The sequence below is a fragment of the Perognathus longimembris genome, chromosome 9 (assembly GCF_023159225.1).
Source record: "Perognathus longimembris pacificus isolate PPM17 chromosome 9, ASM2315922v1, whole genome shotgun sequence".
NCBI classification, from domain to species: domain Eukaryota; kingdom Metazoa; phylum Chordata; class Mammalia; order Rodentia; family Heteromyidae; genus Perognathus; species Perognathus longimembris.
In genome coordinates this window covers 47,351,473-47,378,920 of record NC_063169.1, presented here as the reverse complement: position 1 = coordinate 47,378,920, position 27,448 = coordinate 47,351,473, and the positions used below count along the sequence as shown (strand labels likewise).

The window sequence follows — 27,448 nt, the reverse complement described above, 5'->3', positions numbered from 1 at the left end:
TTATTTAATAAGACTTTTAACCTGATGGAGAGAACATGCTTGATTTCATGTTTGTGCACCCATGAGGTTGTTATCGAATAGCTAAGAATATAAAGTTAATAAAAATATTTTGTGTTGTATATTACTGTAATAGTTCTACAAAACACATTCAAAATTATTCTTTGTGCATAACTTTATATTTTTCCTTGGAGCCAGGACCTGAACTCCATTGTATGCTGTATATTATTTAAGACTTATTCCTGAGTAGGTCTTCACAGTGTATACAATAGAAAAATAAGGCCATCATCATTGGAAACCACAGAACAGTAAGGACTAGATAGTTTAACTTGTAATTAGCTTCCAATCTCCTTAAACCATTCTATTCTGAATTTAGGTTATTTTAAATCATCTAAAGTACCTCAAAATATAACTTTGAACTTTCAAGGAATGAATTAGAAGCAGGGCTCAAAACTCATGGTCAACTTCTGTTTAAAATCATCCTTTAAAAAAAGGAAAGAAGGGAGCTGGAATTTGGCTTAATGGTAGAGTGCTTACCTTTCAAACATGCAGCCCTGGGTTTGATTCCTTAGTACCACATAAACAGAAAAGGCAGGAAGTAGAACTGTGGTTCAAGTGGTAGAGTGTTAGCCTTGAGCAAAAAAGAAGCCAAGGACAATGTTCAGGCCCTGAGCCCAAGCCCCAGAACTGGCCAAAAAAAAAAAAAGGAAAGAGAAGAAGTATTAAATCAGCCAGGCATTGGTGTCTCACGTCTCTAATCCCAACTGTATGGGCAGCTGAGATCTGAGGATCATGGTTCAAAGCCAGTTTGAGCATGAAAATTTTTGAGACTCTTCTCTACAATTAATCACCAAAAAGCCAGAAGTGAAACTGTGACTCAAATGGTAGAGCCTGCTAGCTTTGAGTTGATAAAGCGCCGGGACAACACCCAGGGTCTGAGTTCAAGGCCAGGACTTGCCCGCAAAAAAAAAAAAAAAAAAAAAAAACAACAACTATTAAAACCATTCTAAGAAAGAAAAGTAGATTTTATACAAGTTCAAATTTACAGTCAAGTCTCTGTCTCAGACTTCCACATCTTCTCTAGAAGCTTCTTAACTCTGGGGATACAAGTCAGTGGGCCTGAATTCTCAGTTATCATTGTAATAAGTAATGAGCTCATTATCATTCTTGCATTTTCTCAAATGACTGATTAGATAGTCATAAATTATGCATGGAGTATTGACAAGTACAGATCGCAGAGACTGAGTGACTCTAAATCTCTCCTAGTGACATTGTCTCAGGAGGAATATTAACTGTTTTCATTTTATTATTTAAACCCTTTCAGATGATCACTCTAGAGTAATTTTACAACCGGTGGAGGATGATCCTTCTTCAGATTACATCAATGCTAACTACATAGATGTAAGTAATTTTTATAGTATGTGTATATGGCCACTTTATCAACTTGTAACTGATCCTTTTTGCTTATGTTACATATAAAGTGATTGCTTCCTTTTTAAATAAAAACAAACTGTACACTTTGCCCTGTTCAACGTCCCAGTACTTACTGATGTTGTTGTGCTTTCTTTCACACCTGACTTTGGTTTGGGCTGTAGATTTGGCTGTACAGGGATGTAAGTACCACTATATGTAAATAACAGCACTCTATTGTAAATATTTAATATGAATATATTCTTAATTGCAGTTGTTACTAATGCTTACTAGTTACTTATGCATGCTTCACCTAATTAGTCTCATACAGTATATGTCTCATTTTTTTTTGTAATTCTTTCACATGTGTGAAGATCTATTTTATCTCCTTCCCTTTCCTCGTTTAGAAAACAGGATTATTTTTTGGCTTCAACAGTTTCTTATGTACTTGGGTTTTATTTGTTGATGATTTCTGTTTCTGGCTTTTATTCTTACCCTTCCCTGAACACATGTGAGAAGCTGGATAGTATGGATAGTGTGTGGTATATTGGAGTTTCTGGATTTTTTAATTTTGCATTTGACCTTGGATGTTTAAAGTAAGCAGGGAGAATATTTTGTGGTATGTGGTGTTGGCTTGTAAAGCAGTAAAACTAATCAAAATAATTACTAAGTCCCAATTGTAAAATACATACATCACATACATACATTAAAACATGAAAATGAAAGTTTTTGCATACCAAACAGTCCCCTGTTAAATTTTGGTTACGTGGACATATGCACATGCAAATTCTTTACGAGAAAGTCATTGTCAAGTGAAAGAGAAAACACCACAAAAGAGACAATATATTACATCCTGTGTAGGGAGGATAGGTTCTTTGGCTCTACCACCTTGTTCAAAATCAGCCTGAAAATCTTGTAAAAGCTGCTCCCCTCTGACTCAGTTCCTCCTCTTTACAGTGGGGATAGGAAAAATAGTAACTACACCTGTTAAGGGGATTAAAAGAAGCATGCGTGTTAAACGTTCAGATAACTATCAAGCTCTCACTAAGCTTCAGCTCTTTCTTTCACAATGAAAATGGCGGGGCCAAGTTTAACGGACTGGAAATATATGTATTTCTACAGCAAAATGTAGATGTACAGTACAGCCATGTGTTGTATAGCTTTTATATATAAAAACATGAAATATAACAACCAACATTTTTTCTAATTCATATAAACAGAAAATGATTTCCATAGCTCTTTATGCTTTACAGTTATTTTGAAAGTTACACTTATTTAATTACTAATTATGTATATAATATGAGTAGGCTGGTTAAATTGCTGATTATAATCTTATACTCATGCAGTACCGAATTTTGACATGTCATTATAGACACTAAGGTAATTATTTATTTTTTGAAGTACTAGGTTTTGAGCTCAGGAGCTTTTGCTTGCTATGGAGGAACTCTACAGCTGAGTCCTGCCTCCATTCACTTTTGGTGGTTGTTTTGAGATAGAGTTTATTTCCTGCTCGGGCACATGGCAGGAATGTGATCCTCCTATTTTGAGGAATACAAGCATATGTCACTACTCTTAGTTTCTTCCATTGAGATAGAGTCCTGTGCGTTTTTTCTGCCCAGGCTGGTTTTACCCTTAAATCTTGCTGATCTTAGCCTCTAAAGAAGTTAGGATTGTAGGCATGAGCCACAGATGCCTTCTATTGGTGTACTCTTAGCATTAAATTTAAAAACAAAAAGAAAATCAACATTTCTCTGAAAATTTATAATTATTCTTAGCAACTTGGTTTAACCTGCCTTTTCTACCAAGGCATAAACTGGAGCCTTATTACAATGCTGTTTTACAGATCTGATGGTCCCACTATATTCTCAGTAGGTCTTGTTATCCAGTCTTTCTGCTAAAACTCCACCGTATTTTATAATTTCCTCTCCTTTCACTTATTATGTTTGAAAGACATTTGAAATTTATAATTATTTCCTTGAAAACAGTATATACAGTTTATGGAGCTTAAATTGTTTCCATAAAATATTCAGTGTTCACATACTAAGGAATAGAGCTCTTTAAATTTTGCAGCAGTATAAGTGTATTAAGTTGCCTGAACCTAAATGTGGACACACCACATACTTTCAAAGATTGTGATAAACTTGAAACAAGTGCACAACCTAGTTCCATTATCCCAACAGTACTTTTCAACTCATTTTTGCTGCAAGTCAACTCATTATAAAGCAATTAACAACGCATTCCTTATCAGGAATAATTAATTGGAACAATATTCAATGTTTAGATGAGGTTTGGCACACTAGCAGGAAAATAAAACTTTTTTATTCAGGATAAGGTCCATTTTTGAAAACTCTTTGTGGATGAGTGCATCTGTAATTATGTATGTGCAAATCATTGTCAGCACACAACAAAGTTATTTCATACAGAATTCCGAACATTTTACAGAACAGAAATAATTATCTAAGAAAACCTTAGCAGGACTTTGATTTGAGACATGCATGCATTGTCCAGCTCTAACATTGGAATGTTCTGTTATTTTTTTTTTATGGTTCTAATATGTCCTTGTCCATTTGTAATGCAGTGTGTTGTACTTTTGAATGATAAAATAAGAATTAATATTTTAAACACAGTTTTTCCAAGTGTGAATGACTAAACATTAACATGAAGGCATAAACAATTTAGTGAAACTAAAAACAAAAATCTATGAGGGTATTCCATAGCAAATAAAACTCAATTATTATACAATATATTTATATTCTAATCCAAACTCTTTTTAAATATTCAATTTTTGTTCTATTTTTACTTTTCAGATGGCATAGGTTTGAGAAGTGAACTGTGTGTTCACTACTCATTTCTGGACTTTTTCTATAACTTAATCTTACCAGGTGGTTGTCTTCCTCTTTTTATGCCTTCATTCATTTGTTTCTGGTACTGATGTAAAATGATAACCAATTTTATCTCCTGTTTTAGGGCTACCAGAGACCAAGCCATTACATTGCAACTCAAGGTAAACTTTTTTTAATACTGTAGCTTATCTACATTTGGGGTATTTGTCCAATGTGTGATTTTTTTTATTTTGATAAAAATTAAATGAAGAAAAAATAGTTCTTAAAATGGCACTGCACTTCTTAAAATATTTTATCTGTGTAAAACTTACATACATTTATTTTTTTAATTAACATGTAGGGCTGGATGTGTAGCTCAAGTGGTAGGTAGTGTGCCTGCCCACCAGGTACAAGCCCCTGAGTTCAGACCCCAGTACCACCAAAAAAAAAATGTTTTTAAGTAAATGTGAAGTTTCTAGGTGCCTATTTAATTTGGACCTTGGTGTCCAGAGAGCTCTAAAGATGAGTGAGTAGGGCTAAGAGAGATATTACATATTTGATGACGAAGAATTACTTATTTGATTATAGGCTCTTCATATGTAAGGTGCCTTTCTTCTTCCATCAGACTTTTGTCAGCCTGGAATATAATAATACTCCAGACCAATATTGTTATAATGAGGTATTAAACTATCTTCCAGCAATTTCTTGGCAAGTCAAGACAAGACAGAGATGGAGGGAACTTAGGCGAGCTTATTTCCCAAGAAAAATGATAACAAAGTTGGTAAACGTACAGAAGTACACTGGAAATAAAAGTATCCAAGCAAGGAAACATACATATACTTGATTATTTCTCCAAACTGACTATTAGCAATCAAAAAAGAAACTTGAAGAGTTTTCTGCACAAAGAAACTAAAACAAAAGCCTATATCTGTTTTTGTTTGCTTGTTTGTCTTTGTTGGTTGGAGGGCTTGAACTCAGGACCAAGGCAGTCTCCAAGCCTCTTTGTGCTCAAGGCTAGTCCTCTACCATTTGAGTCAAAGCACCACTTCCCTGTTTTTTGTTTTTGTTTTTTTTTGGCCAGTCCTGGGCCTTGGACTCAGGGCCTGAGCACTGTCCCTGGCTTCTTCCCGTGTATCCGAGGCAGGCACTCTTGCCACTAGGCTATATCCCCAGCCCTTGTTTTGTTTTTTAATAGAGATAATTTTCTAAGTGTTTTTGAATAGTTTTGAGTAAATGAGTTTAATTGTATACTATCTAAAGTTTAAAAAGTCACCTAATGGGCTGATATTTTACAGTAGTGAGCAAAATGTAGTCTAGCCTATGTTTCTATAGCTTGGAAATAGTCTGATATATTAGTATATGTCCTTCTATATAAGGACATACCAATTTCATCCACTTCCAACTATGTACTATTTATAAATGGTGGACAATTATTTCGCTAGTAGTTAAATAAGAATAATTTATGCTAATATATTATTAATTGTCCATTTATCATTAATGATAAATAATCAGGAATAAATATGATACTTGGTTAATAGTAAAGTAAAAGTTCTATTTTTCATATAAAGTGGCACTGGAGTGATTTAGTGAAAGATCTAGGATATAGCAGTTCTTTTAATTGGGAATAAAAGGCAAGTTGGAGAAAAAAGAGAAACAACTTGCATATGCCTACTTTTTTTTTCTATGCAATAAATGCATCTATCAACTGAATTTAAGTCATTTCAGTAACATTTAGACTTTCTCTTTTGTAGTTTACTTCATTTACTGTGCTTCTTATCTTAATATAAAATTCTTACTGACTACAAGGTATCTCTGGTATCATAATGAAACTAAGTAACACACTCTCCAATGAATGTCTTTGTAGGCCCAGTTCACGAAACGGTGTATGACTTTTGGAGGATGGTCTGGCAGGAACAATCTGCCTGTATTGTCATGGTTACAAATTTAGTTGAAGTTGGCCGGGTAAGAGGAAAAAAATATTTTTTTTATATAATAAATGGATGTATGGTTGAGAAGCAACACAGAACTCAGTTAAGAGAGAATGTTATCCAGTTGTGTAAAAATGTTTCATTGGTATACGATTTCAAACACGTGCTTCTCAGTGGACCTAATATAAGCAGAGAATGATTTCATTTCTCATTAATTGTTTAAATTATATACTAAACTTATATACTAAAATATAATTGTATCACTATGGTTATGTGCTTTCATGGGGGTATATACATCTATTATAGAACTCTTTTTTCATTTGTCAATGTGTTTCTAACCCGATTTTAGTGGTAACATATGTTATCCAGGGACTTAAAACCTCTTAACTAATTTTTACTATTTATTTATTTATACCTATAAAGTATTGTTTTTGGTCATGTAGGTTAAATGCTATAAATATTGGCCTGATGACACTGAAGTTTATGGTGACTTCAAAGTAACCTGTGTAGAAATGGAACCACTTGCTGAGTATGTGGTTAGGACATTCACCCTGGAAAGGGTAAGTACTGGAGAATTCTAGTAAGAATATGTAGAGTGATTTATTTTCCTCTGAAAATCCCTGTCAGGTTTTGTTTTGGTGATGCTGTGAAATCAATTCATTCATTCACTCCATTGAGACTTACCTCTGTGTCAGATATCTTTTCTAAACCTTAAGACAGGGGCTGGGAATATGGCCTAGTGGCAAGAGTGTTTGTTTCATATACATGAAGCCCTGAGTTCGATTGCTCAGCACCACATGTCTAGAAAAGTCCAGAAGTGGTGCTGTGGCTCAAGTGGTAGAGTGCTAGCCTTGTAAAAGGAAGCCAGGGACAGTGCTCAGGCCCTGAGTTCAAGCTCCAGGACTGGCAAAAAAAAAAAAAAAAGATAAACCTTGAGACAAAGAAAAATCTCTACTCTTGTGCAATAATAGTAATGTATCATCTGTTAAAGGGAGATAGGCAGCAAGTATTTTTTTAAAAAAGCAGCCTGGAAAATGCAATGGTTAAAAAAATAGTGCTGAGGCCAGAAGTGAGAAGTGGCTCTGTGGCTCAAGTGGCAGAGTGCTAGCCTTGAGTTCAAAAAGAAGCCAGGGACAGTGCTCAGGCCCTGAGTCCAAGCCCCAGGACTGGCCAAAAAAAAAAAATAGTGTTGAGAATTCAAATAGGGAATATTACAGAGGTACGGGAAGAAAGGTTTTAAATGATGATCAGAAGGACTTCTTGAAAGTTACATGAGCAAGATACTAGTGAAAATAAGGATGTGATAAAGTGTCAAGGGAAGAAAAAAATATGTATATGCATATATAGACACACACACACATATATATATCATATTAGTAACAGTAAGATTGTTGAAGAAGAATGAAATGGAGAGTGGAGAAAAGCATATTTTAGAGATTGAACAAGATAAATACTGTGCAATTGAAATTCACTGAAAACATTTGGATAAAATAAAGGATAGTATGAATGGGGAAGAGGAGAGAAAACTATAAATGGAGGCAGGGGTTGTCAAAATCCTTCTTGAACAACTAACATATTCTTAAGGAATTTTATGACAGGACTGTAAAACAGGTCCTGTTCAGATCAGGAGTGGGGATGCTAGTGGAAGGAGGAGAAGAAAGAAGAGGGTGACAGAGAACGGGTCTGGTCAAAATACTTCTTCACATGTGTGAAAAATAGAACAATAAGACTTTTTGAGATTGGATTGGGGGAAAATTGAGCAGAATGGTGAGTAAAGAAGTTGAGACAAAAAGTAATTGAGGGGAAAACTACAGCAGGGAGGGTGATGTAGAAAATGGAAGCAGAATATAGACATACAGTTCTACAGAACAACTTTATATTCATAAATTACTTTGCTAAATGGCAACTTCTTTGTACAACTAAAGATAATAAAAATAATTTTTAAAGAAAAGTTTAATTGGTTTGACCACACAAATGTGTGAAAAGCTTAATAGGTTTGATCACACAAATGTTTTTACTTACCTGTATCAAAATAAATTAAAAACAGTAAAAAGCACATGTGTGTGATTATCAATGCCATTAATTAATGTCTCTGAAGGCTATTACTAAAATGTCTATTAAAATGCTTACCCTTAAGCCATGCTAGCAACCCACACATGTAATCCTCACTTCTTAGGAGGCTAAGACCTGAAAGATCACAGTTTAAACCAGACCAGGCAAAAAAAGTCTGTAAGATTCCATCTTTTATTTACCAACAAAATGCCAGACTGGAGATAAGGTTCAAGGGGTAGAGCACCAGCTATAAACAGTTCAAACCCCAGTGATATTATCCCCCCCCCCCCGCCAAAAAATAGTTTAACCTTATATACTATATGCTATTTGGTAACTTCACATAAACAACTTTAAGGAAAGAATAATAACACTGTATATTGAGGTCCAGATTCAACATGTTGATAATCATAGTTACATTGTTTTAAGCCTCTGTATATCAATAAATCCCTGAATCCTGTAACTTTAAAATATTGAGGCTTCTGTACAGTTTATATCTTTTATAAACCAATCCCTGGGGATTTATTTATATACAATGACTTCATTTGCAAACTTTTTAAAATTGAAATGAAGACTTTGAAAATTATATATTACTATAAATCACTAGCAGTAGAGAAATAGTTAAACATACTATCTAGAAATAGCATTCTTTGCCAATGATTTTGAAAATAGTTCCCCAACATGAAAAAGTGATTAGAGAAAAATACCATCTAAAAAGTAGCAGTATACAGAATAACATAATTACAATGATCAGAACACTAAAATACAAATGGAAATTTCTTACTCGTATTATAGTAGAAGAAAATAAGCAATGACAGGGGAGATTTTAATCATTCAACTTGATTTAATGAATAATTAGAACCCATTCTTATTTAGAGAAGTAGACTATGCATTTTTAAAATTTATGTCACATAATTGTACATTAAAAAATCATGAATTTAGTCGTGAAGAAAACCAACTCTTTCACTGCCACTCATAAATCACTGACCCATATATGGCCTTACAAATTAACTTTTCGGGGGGTTGGGTGGTTTTTTGTTTTTTTTTTGCCAGTCCTGGGGCTTGGACTCAGGGTCTGAGCACTGTCCCTGGCTTCTTTTTGCTCAAGGCTAGCACTCTGCCACTTGAGCCACAGCGCCACTTCTGGCCATTTTCTGTATATGTGGTGCTGGGGAATCGAACCCAGGGCCTCATGTATATGAGGTAGGCACTCTTGCCACTAGGCCATATCCCCAGCCCTGGGTGTTTTTTTTAACTGTATTTTTTTGTCTTTTGGGCGGGGGCGGTGGGGCAGGGGTACTGGGGCTCGAACCCAGGACATTGCACTTGCTAGGCAAGCACTTTGCCACTGAGCTACTTCCCAGCCCACAAATTAACTTTTTAGAAGTCATCAAACCTTTGTTTGAATACATCCCTGGATGATCTTCTCAAACATAAAATTGTATACCAAACTAAGAATTCACAGTGAAATAAAATTGTATTGCATGCACCAAAAATTTTCATAAACATTTACTTTATGATTGCCCTCTAAGAAAAAGTTATATTCGTAAATGAGTTCCATCTTGAAAGCCATGTAAGTCCTATGGAAAGTCATAAAATTAGCAAACCAGAAAACCTCAATAGAGCAAAGGAAAAATAAAGATACATGTCTAATACAAACAAGAAAAACAAAATAAATACCTAGTCCCTTGAGAAGATCAATAAATTGAATAAATCACTCATTCTAAATGAGGCAAAATGAAAAATCCTAATATTCTATAAAGGCAACCATATCAGAAAACACAAAGAAAACCTAATGAGAGTTTTATATTTACTATTAGGAAAGCCATAAACAAAAATATTACATATGAACTTCAGTGTATGTCTTATTTATCTTATTACAGAGACAGTATTTTTCTGACAAATTTTAACTCTCAAAAACTGGCACACAAAGAGAAACATGAACACATGGTTGAAGAAAAGAGGTGGATGATTAAAAGTTAACTATTAAAATTGGACTGTTGCTTTATAGTTCATTCAACTTTCCTTATCTTTGAAAGAATAGCCAATGCTTGTGCTACTCAAACCATTTGGCCAAAGAAACATATTAAAATTACCAAAGTGTATTTTAAAAGCTGTGATAATAGATCTAACAAAAACAGACAGAAATATTGGACTGGAGAATTAAGTGAGAGCACCGGCAGAATGAGGAAGCATGCTGAGCAAATGCTTGTCTTTGAAGCTTATTGGCTCTGCATCACTTTTTGCTCACTCTGTTTCTCTAGTACACACACACAACACACACATACACACACACACACACACACAAATGAATTGGTGAAAATTTGAATCCAGTGGTGAATTAAGAAATTTTCACAGCGTGATTACTAAGGACTTAAGGATGTTTTAACTAAGAGGAAACCTAGCAAGATATTTTATTATACTAGTACACTAAGGGTGCAAATGATGTGATCTTATTAATAGGTTAAAGAATTTACTTTTATTTAAATGATATTTAATGTAATAGGAAGTAAAAAAAGAACTTTGTGAACATGAGAAAGCAATTACCATTATCATATATCATAAGGAGTGGAGTACTAAAGCCTGTTAGTTTACTTATAGCCGATGTAAAGGGGAGAGTATCACTGCTATGATCACTAGGAAAGTGATGTGAATATTTATTCTCACTAGTACTTAATGTTATTGGAAATATTTGCAAAGTAAATAAAAGTAAAAAATAATCTGTAACAAGTTAGAAGAAACAAAATTATTTCAGCATTACAGATTTTATATCAAGAAAAGTAATTATATTTTACATGAAACAAAGAAATTTTTATTTAAAGAACTAACTCAAGATAAATACTAATAAGTGATTATTTTCTTTACTAACAATAAACAACAAAATACATTTTAAAATTATTTTATGTGGGGCTGGGAATATGGCTTAGTGATGGCGTGCTTGCCTTAAATGCATAAAACCCTGGATTTGATTCCTCAGCACCATGTAAACAGAAAAAGTCAGAAGTGGTGCTGTGGCTCAAGTGGTAGAGTGCTAGACTTCAGCAAAAAGAAGCCAGGGACAGTGCTCAGGACCTCTGTCCAAGCCCCAGGACTAGCAAAAAAAAAAAAAAAAAATTTAAAAGAATAAAAGGGGCTGGGAATATGGCCTGATTTTAGAGTGCTTGCCTTACATACATGAAGCTCTTGGTTTGATTCCTCAGCACCACATAAACATAAAAAGCCAGAAGTCGCACTGTGGCTCAAGTGGTAGAGTGCTAGCCTTGAGCAAAAAGAAGCCAGGGACAGTGCTCAGGCCCTGAGTCCAAAAATAACTGACTATATTTATTTTGTTTTGTTTTGTATTGCCAGTCCTGGAGCTTGAACCCGGGGCCTGAGCAATGTCCATGGCTTCCTTTTGCTCAAGGCTAGCACTCTGCCAACTTGAGCCACAGTGCTACTTCTGGCCTTTTCTGTATATGGGTGCTAAGGAATCGAACCTAGGGTTTCGTGTATATGAGGAAAGCACTCTTGCCGCAAAGCCATATTCCCAGCCCCAACTGACTATATTGAACAAGACTCAAGTCCTAAATGAATATGACATGAAAGAGTATTGGGAGACACATAATAAGCAGTGAATGAAAAGACAGCATGTATTCCAAGAATAGGGGAGTCCTTGACATCAATATCACTATACAGATGTTTTCTTTTTTGATGCCAGGCCTGGGTCTTGAACTCAGGGCCTGGGTGCCATCCTTGAGCTTTTATACTCAAAGCTATCACTTTACCACTTGAGCCATAGTTCCATTTCAAGCCTTTTGTGGTTATTTTCCATGGACTTCCATGCTGTAATTCTCTGCTACCATCTTCTTGAGTTGCCTGGATTACAGGTGTGAGACACATGTGCCCATCTCACTGCACAGGTTTTGTAATATTTCAATGACAATATTGTGAGATTTTTACTTTTAGTTTTTTCTCATTATTGAGAATGTAAAACAGTAATTTGAGGAAAAGACATATGTTTGTCAGTCCACAGGAGATTTTAGATAAAAGACTGATTAGTTGAAAATCAGCCATGCAGAAAGGGGGGAAAAAAATCACTTTAAGAACAGAAGGGAAGGGGGAAAAAAAAAGACTGAGGTCCATTGTAGCTACTCTGGTAAATGGTATCACTGGAAAGGTTTAAAAAAAAAAAAGTTCATGTTCTTTATTCCTAGAGTTGACTTGCAAAATAGGCCCAGGGGGAAGAAATAAGAAGGTTATTATTATTATTTTGGTCCGTTGTGGGATTTGAACTCATTGCCTGCCTGGGTTCACTGAAGGTTAAATCTACCACTTTGAGCCACAGCACCACTTCTGGTTTTCTGGTGTTTAACTGAAGATAAGAGTTCCACAGACTTTTCTGTCCAGACTGACTTCAAACTGATCCTAAGATATCAGCCTCCTGAGCAGTTAGGATTACAGGCATAAGCCACCAGAGCCCAGCTTGATTTTCTTATTGCTCTGATTCCATGGCAATGTTTGTCTTGGAATTATTGTAATTATTGAGCTTTGCTTCATGGGTCCTATTGCATAAGGAACTAGAAATGAAAAATATCCTAAGATAAGATCACTAGTTTCCAATGGTCGTCATATTGGTTTAACACTAAAGCTAAAAGCCTTTCTGTATTTGATCTATTTATTTCATATAATGTGTTTGCCTTTTCTGATGCAAGTGATGAAATTGACATCCTCATAGGAAACTCACAGTATACTTAGACTGGCATAGATTATAGCAGGTTTATTTCTATAACTATGAATTCTTCAAAAATAAAGTTTGCAGTATTCCACTTATGCTCTACTAGCTATGCTGCCCCAGAATCCTCCTTCTTTTATCATAAGAAGCAATGAGAAGGCTTAAAAATATATATTTACTTGGTTCTCTTCCATTAGCCCAATAGGCAAGATGGACCACAATGGCAGCCTCACTTCTTTCATTGTGTGGGTTTTTTTTGTGCTGAATTATTTCACAGTGTGAGAAAAATACTTTACCCAAAGAACAGTTTAGCTGTCTATATGTTTTCACAAGCCAATCTAGAGCACCACTCTCCTGGAAAATCCCTATATGCTTTGCTTCAAAACCATTTTCAACTTGGATAAGCAAAGCATTAAAATCTCTCAGTAAGGTGAGAAGCTGGAAAGTCGCTGTTATACACCACTTGAGAAATCAGCCAGTGGGTCAGTTGGGCAGCATTTAAGCTTTAGGCTTTCCCTATTTTTCCCCTAATAATTTTATGTGTTGTGATTCACAATCAGAACCAAGCTGTCATGATACATTTTATTTACCTTGACTTACCAAAACCTAGCCAAATGCCTATATTTCTTTGGTACCAATTGTCTGAAGATAACAGTAGGCCAGGTTAAGCCAGCATCCTTGTTTAGAAAAGACACCACCTCTGGTCACTTTTTAATTGTTATTGCTCTCTATCAACTCCACTGCCCATCATTATTATATTGAATGGCTTATTTTGTCCCGTGTGAAATGATTCTTTCCATCTTTGCACAGAGGGCATACAATGAAATTCGTGAAGTGAAGCAGTTTCATTTCACTGGCTGGCCTGACCACGGAGTGCCATACCACGCTACAGGGCTTCTGTCCTTTATTCGGAGAGTGAAGTTATCCAACCCTCCCAGTGCCGGACCCATCGTGGTACACTGCAGGTGAGTGATGGTACAAATACATTCACTGCGTGCACTCAGCTTTCAAGAAGAGTACCAAGCCAAGGCCATTCAGCACAAAAACTAGCCGTGTGCTTACGCAGATCTTTCTTGCAAACATGCATAACAGAAAATGCCAGACCGCAATATAAGAAAACTTGCTTTTAAGTAAGATATAAAACAGAAATGAGGAGATACATACATTCATCCTAATGTGTGTGATGTTCCCCACAATTATAAATGTGGAAATTGCCTTTTAGTGCAACATCTGTGTTTCAGGGATTTTTGTCACTTTTGTAAATCCAATGTTATATGTGATGGTAGGTTAAAGATTCCTCGCCAATCTAGTAAATTCTCACTAGAACTCTAGCTTTTAAAGCTAAATTTGAAACATACCGAGTTACTAAGTGGCCTAAATTGCAAGAATTTGGGCCGTGAAGCAGCTATTTAAAGTTTGTTTTCAAAACCCCATCTATCAGAGGACCTTGAAAACTACATCAGTAGGATTCACTAAATATATGCCAAAAATCATGACCATTATATCCAGATTTCTGATTGGAAGCTTCTCTTAAAAAAAGCATTCTGAGATACTAAAACAAGCTATATATCCTCATTTTAGATGACATAAGGAAAAAAGGACAATAGGTCCAGAATCTGAAAAGCTTTCCAAAATGCCATGCACCATCTTCAAATATTACTACCTCCAAACTACAAAATAGGTTGTGTTTAAGTGCATTTTTCTCTCTGAAAATCCAACTTATTTAGGATTTAAATGACCTGTATGAAAGGAGGGGGAAACAAGAGAATAAGGCAAAGGGAGAGCTTTCTGTAAGGATCCGATACTGTGCTCCTTGAAAATAAATCTTCATTTAAGTCTTCTTGGAGAAACCTAATGTCTGCAATTACGTTCCTGTCTACAGTGTGAGAACAGTGTTTGAGAAGATGGTAGGGAAAAAGAAAGAGAGATAGCCACAATGTCTCTTGCTTAAATATCTCTAAGAACAGTGAGTCTAAGAGAAGTGTCTGAATCTGGATAACTAAGAAACAATGCCATTAGCTTTCTAAACACTTAGGAAATTCGATTGATAGGTTTTCAGTTCAGAGATGTCTTTAATATTCAACTTTCTCATGAATTCCTTGCTTCTGAAGTTTCCAGGATTCTCACATCCTCTCCTGAAACAGAAGTAGCATTTTCTTCCATACCCAGGCATTTCTTCAGTTATGGAGACTCAAAAACTGCCTGCAATGTGAATTTTCAAAAGCTAAAATAATCAAAGTATAATAATGACTTTTTAATGAGATATAAGATAATGACTATCATCGTAACCTATAAAAGATAATATTCTACACCTCACAGTTCATTCCTCGTTTCCCTGAAGTCTGTGGCTTAAATAGCCTTTGTCCTACTGAGCTCCTTCTCACTTAGCCAGACAGTTCCTATGAATCGTGACCCCTGATTTCCCATCTGTAAACTGTGGGATGACTATTCTCTTGCCTTGGTGTTTACCTGAGTCTCTTGCAGATACTAAGCCAGCATTATCACTGTGTTGTTGAAGCCATACCTAGATGGGTATAATAGACTTTAGTTTAGAGTCAAGCTTACATCATAACTCCACCAGTTCTTCCCATTCATTTGCAAAACCAATGAGCATAAAATAAAGATGGTGAGATGATGGCACTAGAGTAACATACACACTTCATTCAGAAATGATTTGGAGATTTTAGTCCGATCTTGCTTTTTTACACCAAAGCAAATATTCCATGTAAACCTGGGTATGAATTCATAAGTCTTCACAGAGTATGTACAAAAGTATGTACAAGCGTGCCTTGCACTCTTCTTACTTCGATTTGATTTCACTTTACCTGAAAGTGGAAAATATATTTAAGGCTATGAAGATGAATACTTCACACAGGTTTTTTGCATCTGGTGTTTTTCAGTGCTGGTGCTGGACGAACTGGCTGCTACATTGTGATCGACATCATGCTGGACATGGCTGAAAGGGAGGGTGTGGTGGACATCTACAACTGTGTCAAAGCTTTAAGATCTCGTCGCATCAATATGGTCCAGACAGAGGTATAGTGATTCACTGGTAGTAAATAATTGTTTATTTTGACATTTTTTGCCTTTTCAAACAAACCAGTAGTAATTTTTTTTTTTTACGCATGATGGACATTTAGCTCATCAAGACATAGGAGAATTTGGATATCTTAATCTACATTCTCACTAACCTTGACCTTCAACAGAAAAGTTTTCTTAAAAGACTAATGAGTGTTTCTTCTTTCTTTTGATAGGAACAGTACATTTTTATTCATGATGCCATTTTAGAAGCCTGTTTATGTGGAGAAACTGCCATACCTGTCTGTGAATTTAAAGCTGCCTATTTCGATATGATTAGAATAGATTCCCAGACTAATTCTTCACATCTCAAAGATGAATTTCAGGTATGGACTATTTCTAAAACCTCTTTTATGATGTATTACAACTTGTTCTGGCAACTAATAATTCTTTCATGAAAGGTCTTGGAAAGTCAAATTTGCAACCTTTGACCCTACTTCAAGTGTAATTTATGTCTTTTTCATTATACGTATTGTAGAACCACTTTTGTATTAGTCAGCTCACATCTGCTATGTTGTGTAGGGCAAATGAGTTGCATACTCAAGGAAAAGTGTGAGAGAAAGGCAAAATAAAAGTCAAATTTGATGGTGCTTTGTAATCTTTCCTTTTCATGTAGCTTTGTAGATATTTGACTGGCTATGTCACTTTCACTGTGAGATCAGCACACAAATACAAATAGCTAAAGTTTGTAATAAATATTGTCCCCAACTGGCTAAAATGGTTTCCCTGCCCTTAAAACACCCCTGAAGATAGATGTAAATGAAGTCATGAATAGCTCTTGAAAACCAATACTTTCCTTCACAGTCTAGTGTTTGTTCTATCAAATACACGCTGTGAATCTTCAAATGTGGCATGCTAAAGTGTGATTGCAAATTATACTAATAAAGCTTCCAACTTGGATGGGGCAGCAACAGCAGCCTGGGTCACCTGCGTTGTATTGTGTTTAGCTACAGAATGTATTTTTCAGGTAGCTACGTTGTTTAGCTTCCATTTTCTTTCTAAGAAGAAACACACTGAACAATGTGTGTCCTGTTGCTTTAGTACTTCACAGGCTTTATTACCTTTAAGTAAAAAGTCTTATCAGTCTGTCATTGTGGCAACTTCCATGCCTTACAAAATCTTTCACTTTCTACGAATCCTCCTGAATACGTGATAGGTCTGGGTTTTGCTATTAAATGGGTGACTGTCTTTTAACCTGGATTCCCATTTCTTTTTAGACTCTGAATTCAGTCACCCCCCGACTACAAGCTGAGGACTGCAGTATAGCATGCCTGCCAAGGAACCATGACAAGAACCGTTTCATGGACATGCTGCCACCTGACAGATGTCTTCCTTTTTTAATTACAATTGATGGGGAGAGCAGTAACTACATCAATGCTGCTCTTATGGATGTAAGAGACTACCCTCTTTGTTAGTGGAAAAATGCTATGAAACTCCATGTATGCCAATGAACACTGGCTGCTTTTCTATGAAATTTAGATGGCCTAGAATGGAAATACTGGAAATTTGCATGGACAATTTTTTCTAGAAAGTGATTTTTGATTTGACCTACGGAGCTTCTTAGGAACTATAATATTTTTAGCTTTATTGAAGAATTCGGGCTTAATTATCAGTTATTTTATTCACATAAGAAATTATGAAAGTTGTATTTTTTCATTAAAATAATGGAGATTATGCCTTATTTATTTTGATTATCATTAAGGATGCATGTTAAAAGTCACAAGATGCCATATCTTACCAAAGTTGTGCTACTTGGGAGAATTTTATTGTCATGTAATGTTCTCATAGTTCTGCTAATTTGTTTTATTTGCTGTTAGCTAATAAAGACTTTTTGGAAGTAATTATAGGAACACCAGTGTACATTAGCCTTAGAAGAGATGAAATGATGCTTGCTTGACATTCATCTTTGTCCTATATTTGCTTCTTTGAATGAAGTAATCATTCATATTATCACTTGCATTAGTTTGGAGGCCTCAATTCTTCCCAAGAAAGAAATTCAGTAATCATTTCAGTATATTCCAGTGGTCCCCACAGTTTAGGCAACATTTGGATCCATCTCTACATGAAATGACTGCTTCCTATGAGTCTCCTGAAGTATCTTGAATCTGTTTGAACAACTGCTTATCAGTTTGTGTTCTCACATTTCTCCATCTACTGTGTTTCTTCACAGAGCTACAGGCAGCCAGCTGCTTTCATTGTCACACAGTATCCACTGCCAAACACTGTGAAAGATTTCTGGAGATTAGTGTATGATTATGGCTGTACTTCCATAGTGATGTTAAATGAAGTCGATTTATCCCAGGTTAGTAGGCATTGGTTGCTTTGTGTATTGATAGACAACCTAATAGAGTAAAAAAAAAAAAATCATAATTTTGACTTTATATAACCCTAGTTAGAAAACTTCATATTCATTTTTTTCTTTAAAAATATTTCTCAACTAGGGCTGCCCCCAATACTGGCCAGAGGAAGGGATGCTTCGGTATGGCCCTATTCAAGTGGAATGTATGTCTTGCTCAATGGATTGTGATGTGATCAATCGGATATTTAGGATATGCAATCTAACCAGGGTAAGTCTTTCTTGGGTCATTCTAACTAATTCAGAGCAAGTAGATAATTATAGTGATGAACATAATTCTCCCCAGATATCTGGGAGAGAAGAATTAGTAAGCACCACATAATGCATGCCACATAGTGAAATTTTATTCCTTTGTGCAAGGACAAGAACAGCAATCCAATCCGCAAACAAAATTAGAAATAGAAAAGACCAATTTTCTCTCTAGTTACTAACTAAGTTAGCCTATCACATCTGGAAATCTAGATTCATATGCAGTAGCTCAGATAGATTTGATAGCCAGGCCTGTATTCTCAGAATTGCATACACTTCAGTAGAGGTGGTCTGCATATCTTATTATTATTGATATCTAGCCAGAAAAAAAAGGCCTTCAATTGAAAAGTAAGAATATAACAATATTGATGATGACAAAGAAAAGTTACCTCAGGAGGGAGGAGCATGTCAGAGTAGCTATTATAGAATTCCTTGTCACTATTCCAAGACTTGCATGCAAGAGAAAAGTCCAGTCCTGAAGGAAAAGGTCTATCATCGCCGTCACTGATTTTCCTTCTACCTGCAATTCCGTCTTTCTAAGCATCCCAGCTCTGTCTCTTCATGATCTAAAGGGAGAATTCTGCTGCCACTGCTGTGCCTTTTCCTATCAGCAGCATAGCAACTGTGTCCCTCAAGAGTCCTTCCTCTGACAAGTCATGTGCTTCGCATTTCATTATATAGCAAGTTGGAATTTTCTTCTTCCCAAAACAAGTACTAATAAAGACCATTTAGATCATATCACTAGAGAGCAGTGGAATTTGAAAAACATAGAAAGCTGCATTTTCATAAAGGGAAAGATTGCCTCTGTTTTCAAAGTAACCACTCTATATGTGTGCATTATTTTAAGTATGTGATTAGGATTGTCATGTTTCAGTATTCCTCATATCAATATGACTATATGTGTGTCTGTTAATTAGCCTACATATGTATAACTACAAACGGGATAAAATTATATCCAGTTCTATCGCTCATTTCAGTGTAGAAAAACGGGTAAGTTCAATCATGTCACAATATTCATGCATGTCTTAGATGTTAATTTAAATGGAATCTCATTATGTCTGCACATCTGTTACATTATGGTTCTAGTTATAGTTTAGCTGAGCAACCGTAGCTGCTAAAGTAAGAAAGTAAAACACCTCTGTGAATTGAGCTCTTTATGTGAAAAAAAAAATTCTAGGAACAAAACCTAAAATCAGTGTTTGGGTTTTTTTTCATTATGTGTGCTTATTTGTTTCTTTTCTGTATCTGATGATTTGGTACTTTGTAGGGTATGTTAGGTTTTTTTGTTCCTAGTCTCATTATTTAATATGATGTGCTTCCTCGTGTACTTAGTATGCACAAGTATCAAGTTGGGAATTGTATTCCACAGAGCCTATGTCCTGCCAAAAGATATGTGAGCCCTTGGCACATGGAAGTTCAGATATGATGCCTTAATATGTGGCTCGTTCAGTGTATTTCATAGTCTTTCTTTGCAGTTTAACATTTTGATTTCTTTTAGTAGTACTAGTATTTGGAAAGTACTATGTAAGATTCTTGTGACAAAGTGTGAGCAAAAGAGATTTGCTTAGCCTTAGGGAATTTATATTTTACCACTGAAGATAAATATTAAATAACTAATTGTACCATCTTATTTACTTAATAGCATGCATATGTGACAGAGGAAAAAGCATAGCATACAGTTTGTTTAAAACTGGAAGATGAGATATAGTTATGGGATCACAGAAGACCTCTCTAAGCTACTAGTATTTAAGACAAAAATTGAAATCTGTAAGTGGTATTTGAGGGTGAGAAATGACCTTGATTTTCCCAAGGCAGAGAACTTTCCCAGAACACATGGGTTTTGGTTCTAAAACAGCAAAGTCCACAGACAAACCAGAGTCAAGCTGTTCCCCTACTTGGATTGAGAAGAGCAATCAAGAAAGAAGTTTTCAAGGCCCAGGGGATAGCATCTTCAAAGAGGCCAAGGCAAGAGGTGTCTTGATGATCATGGATGAAAGGAGACCAGGGTAAAACCAAGTCACACTGTCTCGTATGCCCACAATCCTGTCTACTCAGACTGAAATCTGGAAGATCTCAGTTGAAGATGCTGGGGCAGAAGACTTTTAAGACTCCGTTTCTAATTAACCAGCAAAATTAATGGAAATGGCCCAAATAGTAGAGTGCAAACAGTGAGCAAAAACAAAACTAAGAGAATGAGAAACATGTCTAGAACTGGAAAAGTAACTAGGCAGAGTAAAAAAAAAAAAAGAATTGGAGGAGATGGAATGTAATCTCGTAAGGATTTTCAGGTCACAGCAGAGATTTGGATTTTATGCTAAGATATTTGAAGTCGATTCAAGTTATCAACATCATCATAGATGTCTGTAATAAGAATAGATTGGAAATGTATCAAAGTTTATTCAGAAAGATCAACATCAATTATTATTACTTGTGACTAACAGTGGCATTAAAGTGAGGGAGGTGAATATGAAAGGAACTTAGGAAGTATAATCATAGGAATCAAGCCCTGGATTGGGAGTGTGAGGGCCAAGCACAGACCTAAAGGACAATTGCCATGTTTTTCACTTCTGTCTCGTGGAATTCTGTAATGGCATGTGTCATCTGGACTCCAGCCCATGTGAATACACTTTGTATTATGAAGTATGTGCACGCTTACATTCAGCAAAATCTTCTGCTCTCACCTTCCTCTCATGAAAGTATTTTTCCATCTTCAGCCACAGGAAGGTTATCTGATGGTACAGCAGTTTCAGTATCTAGGATGGGCTTCTCATCGGGAAGTACCTGGATCCAAGCGATCGTTTTTGAAACTGATACTGCAGGTAGAAAAATGGCAGGAGGAATGCGAGGAAGGAGAAGGCCGGACCATCATCCATTGCTTGTGAGTAGAACAGATTGACCTGGCCACAAGAGAGCACCTTTGAGCTCATTTGCTTGCCTATTTTTTTTTTTAGATCCTTATTGTTATTGCAAAGGTGATTGTATAAAGGGGTTACCATTACATAAGTCTGATAAAAGAGTAAATTTCTTTTTGAACAATGTTATGCTTTCCCTTGCTCTCTCCCAGTTTCTCCTCCTGTCCCCACACACAAGTTGTATAGCTTATTTTCAAAATAGTGTCTAGTGGGTCTAGTGAGTTCTCTTCAGTGATCCATTTCTGTGCACCCCCCTTAACCTCCCAAAAACAAAGAAACAAACAGAGAAAACAAAAAGAGCAACAAAGAAAAAAAAAACCTCTTGTTTCCATTTCCTGAAGTTCATCTCCATAAATATTATTTCATATGATCAGATACACATAACTATTGCACCTTTGTGATCTGTTGCTAAGAGTATCCTCCTTGGGTGTCATTTGTATACTAGAGTTCTGTACATCTTCATAGACCTTCCATATGTGTATATGTGAAACTCTTGAATCTACCATATTTCAGTTAATACATTTGTATACTCTCTCACAATACAATACTCAGCCACTAAGTGGCTTTCATTTTTGTATTTTCTAAATACTATTAAATAACTGTTTTAATGATGTAAACTCTTTTGGGCACTACATTGAACAACTTCCCTGATGTACAGTGTTCACATACATTGGAATGTCAAAGTATCGAGGATATTCCTACAGAACATCTTTCCAGAAAAGCTCCTGAGCTAGCCTCATCCTTGTATTTGCTATTTCCTGCCCCATACACACACATACACACATAGAGAGCAAAATCAAGACAAAAGTGGAACAGCATTTAGCAGCTCATGTTTTCTTCTCTCAAGTATATGTGATACGATGGCTCTCCAGAGCTGCCAACATAAATTTGTTTTTTCTACTTTCAGAAATGGTGGCGGGCGAAGTGGCATGTTCTGTGCTATAGGCATTGTTGTTGAAATGGTGAAGCGGCAAAATGTTGTAGATGTCTTCCATGCAGTGAAGACACTAAGGAACAGCAAGCCAAACATGGTGGAAGCCCCAGTAAGTCATAGAGTGTTAGAATCGTAAAGCATCTTAGAGATTGGCTCATCCATCATCCATGTATATAATGATGGGAAAATAAGCTGTTGTGGGGACCTTCCCACTCATTTCTAGATTGTGGCGTTTTCCCCTTCTGGGTCAGCTCTTCTCCTATCACAGAAACTATGACTAATGAAAAACATTGTATTTTCATAAGATATATAGAATTTTTTCTTGTTATCATCAATATCAGCTTTAAAAAATTCTTTGATAAATGGTTCAAGAAGACAAAATTCTGCTGTCAAAGATCTTTTCTCATTTTTCTCATTTCTACTGTATTTTGCTTGATTTATTTTTTGCTGCTACTGGGTCGTGAACTCTGGCCCTCATGCTCTGACTTGCCTTTTTTATTTTGTTTTGTTTTGTTTTGTTTTTCCTCAGGGCTAGTACTCTACCACTTGAGCCACCCTCACATCTTGCTGATTATTGGCAATAAGAGTCACATAGACATTTCTACCTGGGTTGAATTTGAAACTTTATCTTCAGATTTTAGCCTACTAAGTAGGATTATAGGCAAAAACCACTAGCACCCAGCTTTATTTTCATTTTCTAAGGCATATTGAGAAGTAGTAAAACATTTATTTGCAATTATGTTTATAGGTTGCCTCAGTATTTTTGACACCCAGTTTGAGTTTTTTGTTTTGTTCTGTTTATTGATTTTTGTTTGTTTGTTTTAGTATAGTAGGGGCCCAGGGCCTCACCCATGCTAGAGCTATAACCCTAACCCAACTATACCCAGTATGTTTAAAGGACAGCTAACATTGATCTCAGCCTGATTTTTCTGATTAAATTATTAAACTATCATTATGGACAGCTTTTAGTTTTTATCATCTATATAGTCCAGTTCATGTGATGTTACATGAGTTTTTCTGGGCTTGCAAAAACCAGAAGATGGCTTGCAAAATAAAAGCTAATGGGTAAATATGAGAGAAGTTTCACTTGGGTAAAGTGGTATGCCAACTAAAAAGGTTAACCTCTGACATATTTTACTTGTAAGCAAGATGTCTGGGTTTCACACGTGTAAAAGATAGGTCAGATGAGCACTAAATGTGTAGTTGAGACTCCAGAGGAGAGTAAACCAGAAAAACCAAGGCTGGTAGCTGCTTGCCCTACATTTATCAAGATGATCAGATAACTAAAATGAGCGATTCAATAAACCTTTCATGTATCTTCACCACTTCCTGCTTCTGGGTTGTTCACACAGAGGTGAATTGCTTCCTGAGACAAAGTATGAAGTCGGTTTGTGCTTTGACAAGGGAAAGAAGACAACTGCCTCTACTTAAGTCTCTCTCCCTTCCCCAGGGACATGATGATGCTGGCTTTGTCTAGACTGGTAGCAATTAACACTGGAAAAAGGGTTGGTTTGAGGGATTCTTTTGGAAGGATTTTCAGATCTTTATACAAAATGGATGAGGTACTATTTCTGCCTTGAAGAGCAGTAAACTGTTAACATGCAGGCTCTGAGAATCACTCCTGTCTTCAGAATTCAATTTCTGTTCCACGTTTAACTTTATTATCTTGCCTTTTCATGAAATTAAAAATTCTGTAGTTGAACACTGCCTTTATGGAACCTTCCATAGAGTTACTTTTTTTTTCTTGCATTCAGGTCTATTAATAATAAACACTCTGTTAAATCAAGGTTAATAATAATTAATTCAGGGTGCTTAAGGGTTGAGATGAGTTGTTTGGCAAGGAAATGTAGAGTTAAAATTAGAGAATGTTTAATGAGACAAAACTGTTCCCAACACTTTTTGGTTTAAAGAACCATCAATAAGATGGACTTGCCATAGCAGCAGGCTAATTTAAACCATATTTACTTTGAAAATTGTTAAATAGTTCTTGATAAAACTTCTATCAATAAGTAATATTTGTTTATAAATAATATTCATTTTATATTGTTCTCTAATTAAGATATGTAGACTGACTTGAGAACTTCTCAATGAATTTAATAATGTACATCACAATTTATGATACATTATAAATTTTTTTCTAAATCCTTAATAATGAACCAAATATGTGGACTTAAGACTTAAATTATCACGTGTAACTCAAACTTTTATTGCGAGCCATGTTGTCTTAGGTATAGAGAGATAACATTAATAAAATTTTATGTATAGCTAAACTTGAACATTTCAAGAATCACTAGCCATCCGTGTCAAATTTACTTAAGTAGTAGTCTGGTGGACTATGAATCAAAGCAAAAATTAAAAATTTGAGCTGAACCCTGGTTGCTTGTGCCTGTAATACCAGTTACTCCTGAGGCTGAGATCTGAAGATCTTGATTTGAAGCCAGCCCACAAGGTAAAGTTACTGTGACTCTTATCTCCCATCAACTACCAGAAAATCAGAAGTAGTGTTGTAACTCTAAGTGGAAGAGCACTAGGCTTAGGCAAACATGCTCAGGAATAGCACCCTGGCTCTGAGTTCAAGCCCTATAACCAGCTATAAACAAAATAAAACTGGAAAAGGCAATTTGTAATAATTGACTTTGCTTTTGTCTTTCATTCTTTTCTTCTTTTTTCTCCCAGGGATATAATATACAATGTGGAGCAAAATAATAGCACACATTCTCTGTAGCCATATAAAAAATAAAAATAGAGAAGCCACCTACCAATCCATATAATAGTTTTTTGTGTAACATTAAAAGATATGTTAAATAACATGGAAAACACACATAACACTGTCACATAAAGTAAAATATAAAAATTACACTGTGACTATTTATTCTGAAAGAATTGTCATTATACTTTAAAAAGACTATAGTAAATATCTAATTAATATTAATATTAATTTCTTAATATCATAGAATTATATTTCTTCTGGTTTTTTTCTGTGCTGAGAAATTTTTCTGTAATGACGTTATAATCAGACTTTAATGCTTCCTTTGACAAAAAAATAGGTGGGCAAAGATAAAATACCTTTCCTCATTATTTCTTTTTCTTAAGCAAGGAATTATTAGAATCCATGTACAATAGGCCTAGATATTCCTCTTGTATATAGAAAAACATAATCTTGTAACTGTCATAATCTTGTAACTGTCTAAATTGGGTGCTGAATTTTCATTTAGCAGCTATTCTTCACCATTTGCCTTTTTCCTAACTTCTCTCAACCTTTGTGTTGTGATGTTTTCCAGGAGCAGTACCGTTTCTGCTATGATGTAGCTTTGGAATACTTAGAATCCTCTTAGTTGGGTGAGAATTTCCACAGTGCATCCACACAGAAACCTGTTCGTCTGTTGAGCCAGCAGCAGTTGTAACCCATTACACCTGTGCAGAGAGATTTTAATGTGGGGGGAGGGAGGATTTTACATTTGAGAGGTAAAAGTATTTTTCTTATAAAGATGTATCTTAATAAAAAAGAGAACTTGATTACTTTCTATCGCTGTATTAAAGTATCCACATTTCATGCCACATGAAATATGTTTAATAAGAACCAGATTCAAATGACAACTTATCAGTGTTTGTAAAGTGAATACACAACATTTTTCTCTCCTGCCTTAGGTAGAGCAGCTAATACATGTTGCATGAATTAATACTTTCTATGTGGCATTTTCCTCCCTTTTTAAAATGAAAAGCTGTTGAATCATTAAAAGAAGAAGAGCAAAGAAGAGATGTGCAAATTCATAGTCCATTTCATTTTTATATGTTCCAAGTGTAGCAGATCTCTATATAAATATATAAATATATATAACTGGCTTATTTTCTTTTAATGTGCAATGATGGCTGGTTCATTTAAAATTCTTTTTAGAAAATAACATAAGCCAAAGACTCAAGTGTAAATATGTCTATAAGGGGAAAGCACATTATATTTATTGGTTACTTACATTCCTTTTTTGATGGCAAAAATACTACCACCGCGCAATCATTTTTGTTTCCAGAGAATTTTTTTCTTCCTTTAGCAAAAATCAATTGTAAACAATTTTTGTAGATTACTTTTTGTATGTTTTAGTGTAAGTAGAAGATAAACTTTTTATTCATAAACCAGGAAAGCAATGTTCTTTATAGTGATTCCTTGTGTACATGCTTGTGAATTAAACTTATGTAAAACATCTTGGCAATTGTCTTTTAATAGAGGACCAAATTAAAAACTTTCTTTTTGCCAAAAATGTAGTTTTTCACAATTTCATTAATAAACAATAATGGTTTGGTGACCGGATTAGAGAAACACACCACCAAATTTTGGAAAGCATAGCAGGTGAGCTGCATAGTGTTGAACACAGTACTGGAGCATTATTTAGGCTTTAAAGGAATCCAACTTTCTTCAGAATATAAGCAACGGTCAGCAACACTAACAGCAACACAGATGCTTTCTGGGTCAAGTGTCAGCAAACTGTCCACTGTCAAGGTGATAAAAAGTTTCTTTTGATGTTTACATGCACAGGCTGTAGGCTCTGACCATAGAAAGTGTGAACAAATCAATGCCAGCCTGATGTGTGCATTGTCATGAGATTCTCGCGTGAACTTCTCTAAATATGTTCTTGTTCCCCTGCTCCATGAAGCTGTAACTTCCCATCATCAGCTTGCAGTTGACAGTGACGAAAGCTTTCTAGTGTCCCCTTTCTACATTGCCAGTTCACAACATGGTGCTTCTAAAGATTTAATGGAAGTAAGTGTGAAATAAAGTTTTTATAATCACAGTAGTTGTTGTTTACATGTCTTTTTCTCCTCTTAATTTTCACATCTTGTTCCGAAATTGTTGAGACCTGTAGGCCACAAGATTCTATGAAAGTAATAACTAATGTCCAAGCTCTAATTTTCTAAATGATTTTTCCTAAATTAAATGTCAGCCCAGGAGAATAAAAGATAAAACAGCCAAAGACTTAAGGTCAATGTGTCTTCTTTCTTTCTTTTTCTT

The 27,448-nt window shown here is 35.4% G+C and overlaps 1 protein-coding gene across 4 annotated transcripts in view; it reads left to right on the top strand.

Annotated features, from left to right (window-relative positions):
* Ptprk (protein tyrosine phosphatase receptor type K) overlaps positions 1-27,230 on the top strand; it is a 481,811-nt gene extending 454,581 nt beyond the window's left edge. For all 4 annotated transcript variants that reach the window (XM_048354055.1, XM_048354054.1, XM_048354057.1 and 1 more), the window contains 13 exons: positions 1,322-1,398; positions 4,375-4,411; positions 6,094-6,191; positions 6,601-6,717; positions 13,728-13,882; positions 15,818-15,953; positions 16,172-16,321; positions 17,213-17,386; positions 18,166-18,297; positions 18,437-18,562; positions 21,315-21,478; positions 22,420-22,555; positions 25,728-27,230. In XM_048354055.1, coding sequence (XP_048210012.1) covers positions 1,322-1,398; positions 4,375-4,411; positions 6,094-6,191; positions 6,601-6,717; positions 13,728-13,882; positions 15,818-15,953; positions 16,172-16,321; positions 17,213-17,386; positions 18,166-18,297; positions 18,437-18,562; positions 21,315-21,478; positions 22,420-22,555; positions 25,728-25,781 — 1,556 coding nt within the window. In that variant the 3' untranslated portion in view covers positions 25,782-27,230. The remainder of the gene's footprint in view (positions 1-1,321; positions 1,399-4,374; positions 4,412-6,093; positions 6,192-6,600; positions 6,718-13,727; positions 13,883-15,817; positions 15,954-16,171; positions 16,322-17,212; positions 17,387-18,165; positions 18,298-18,436; positions 18,563-21,314; positions 21,479-22,419; positions 22,556-25,727) is intronic.
* Positions 27,231-27,448: the final 218 nt, after the last annotated feature.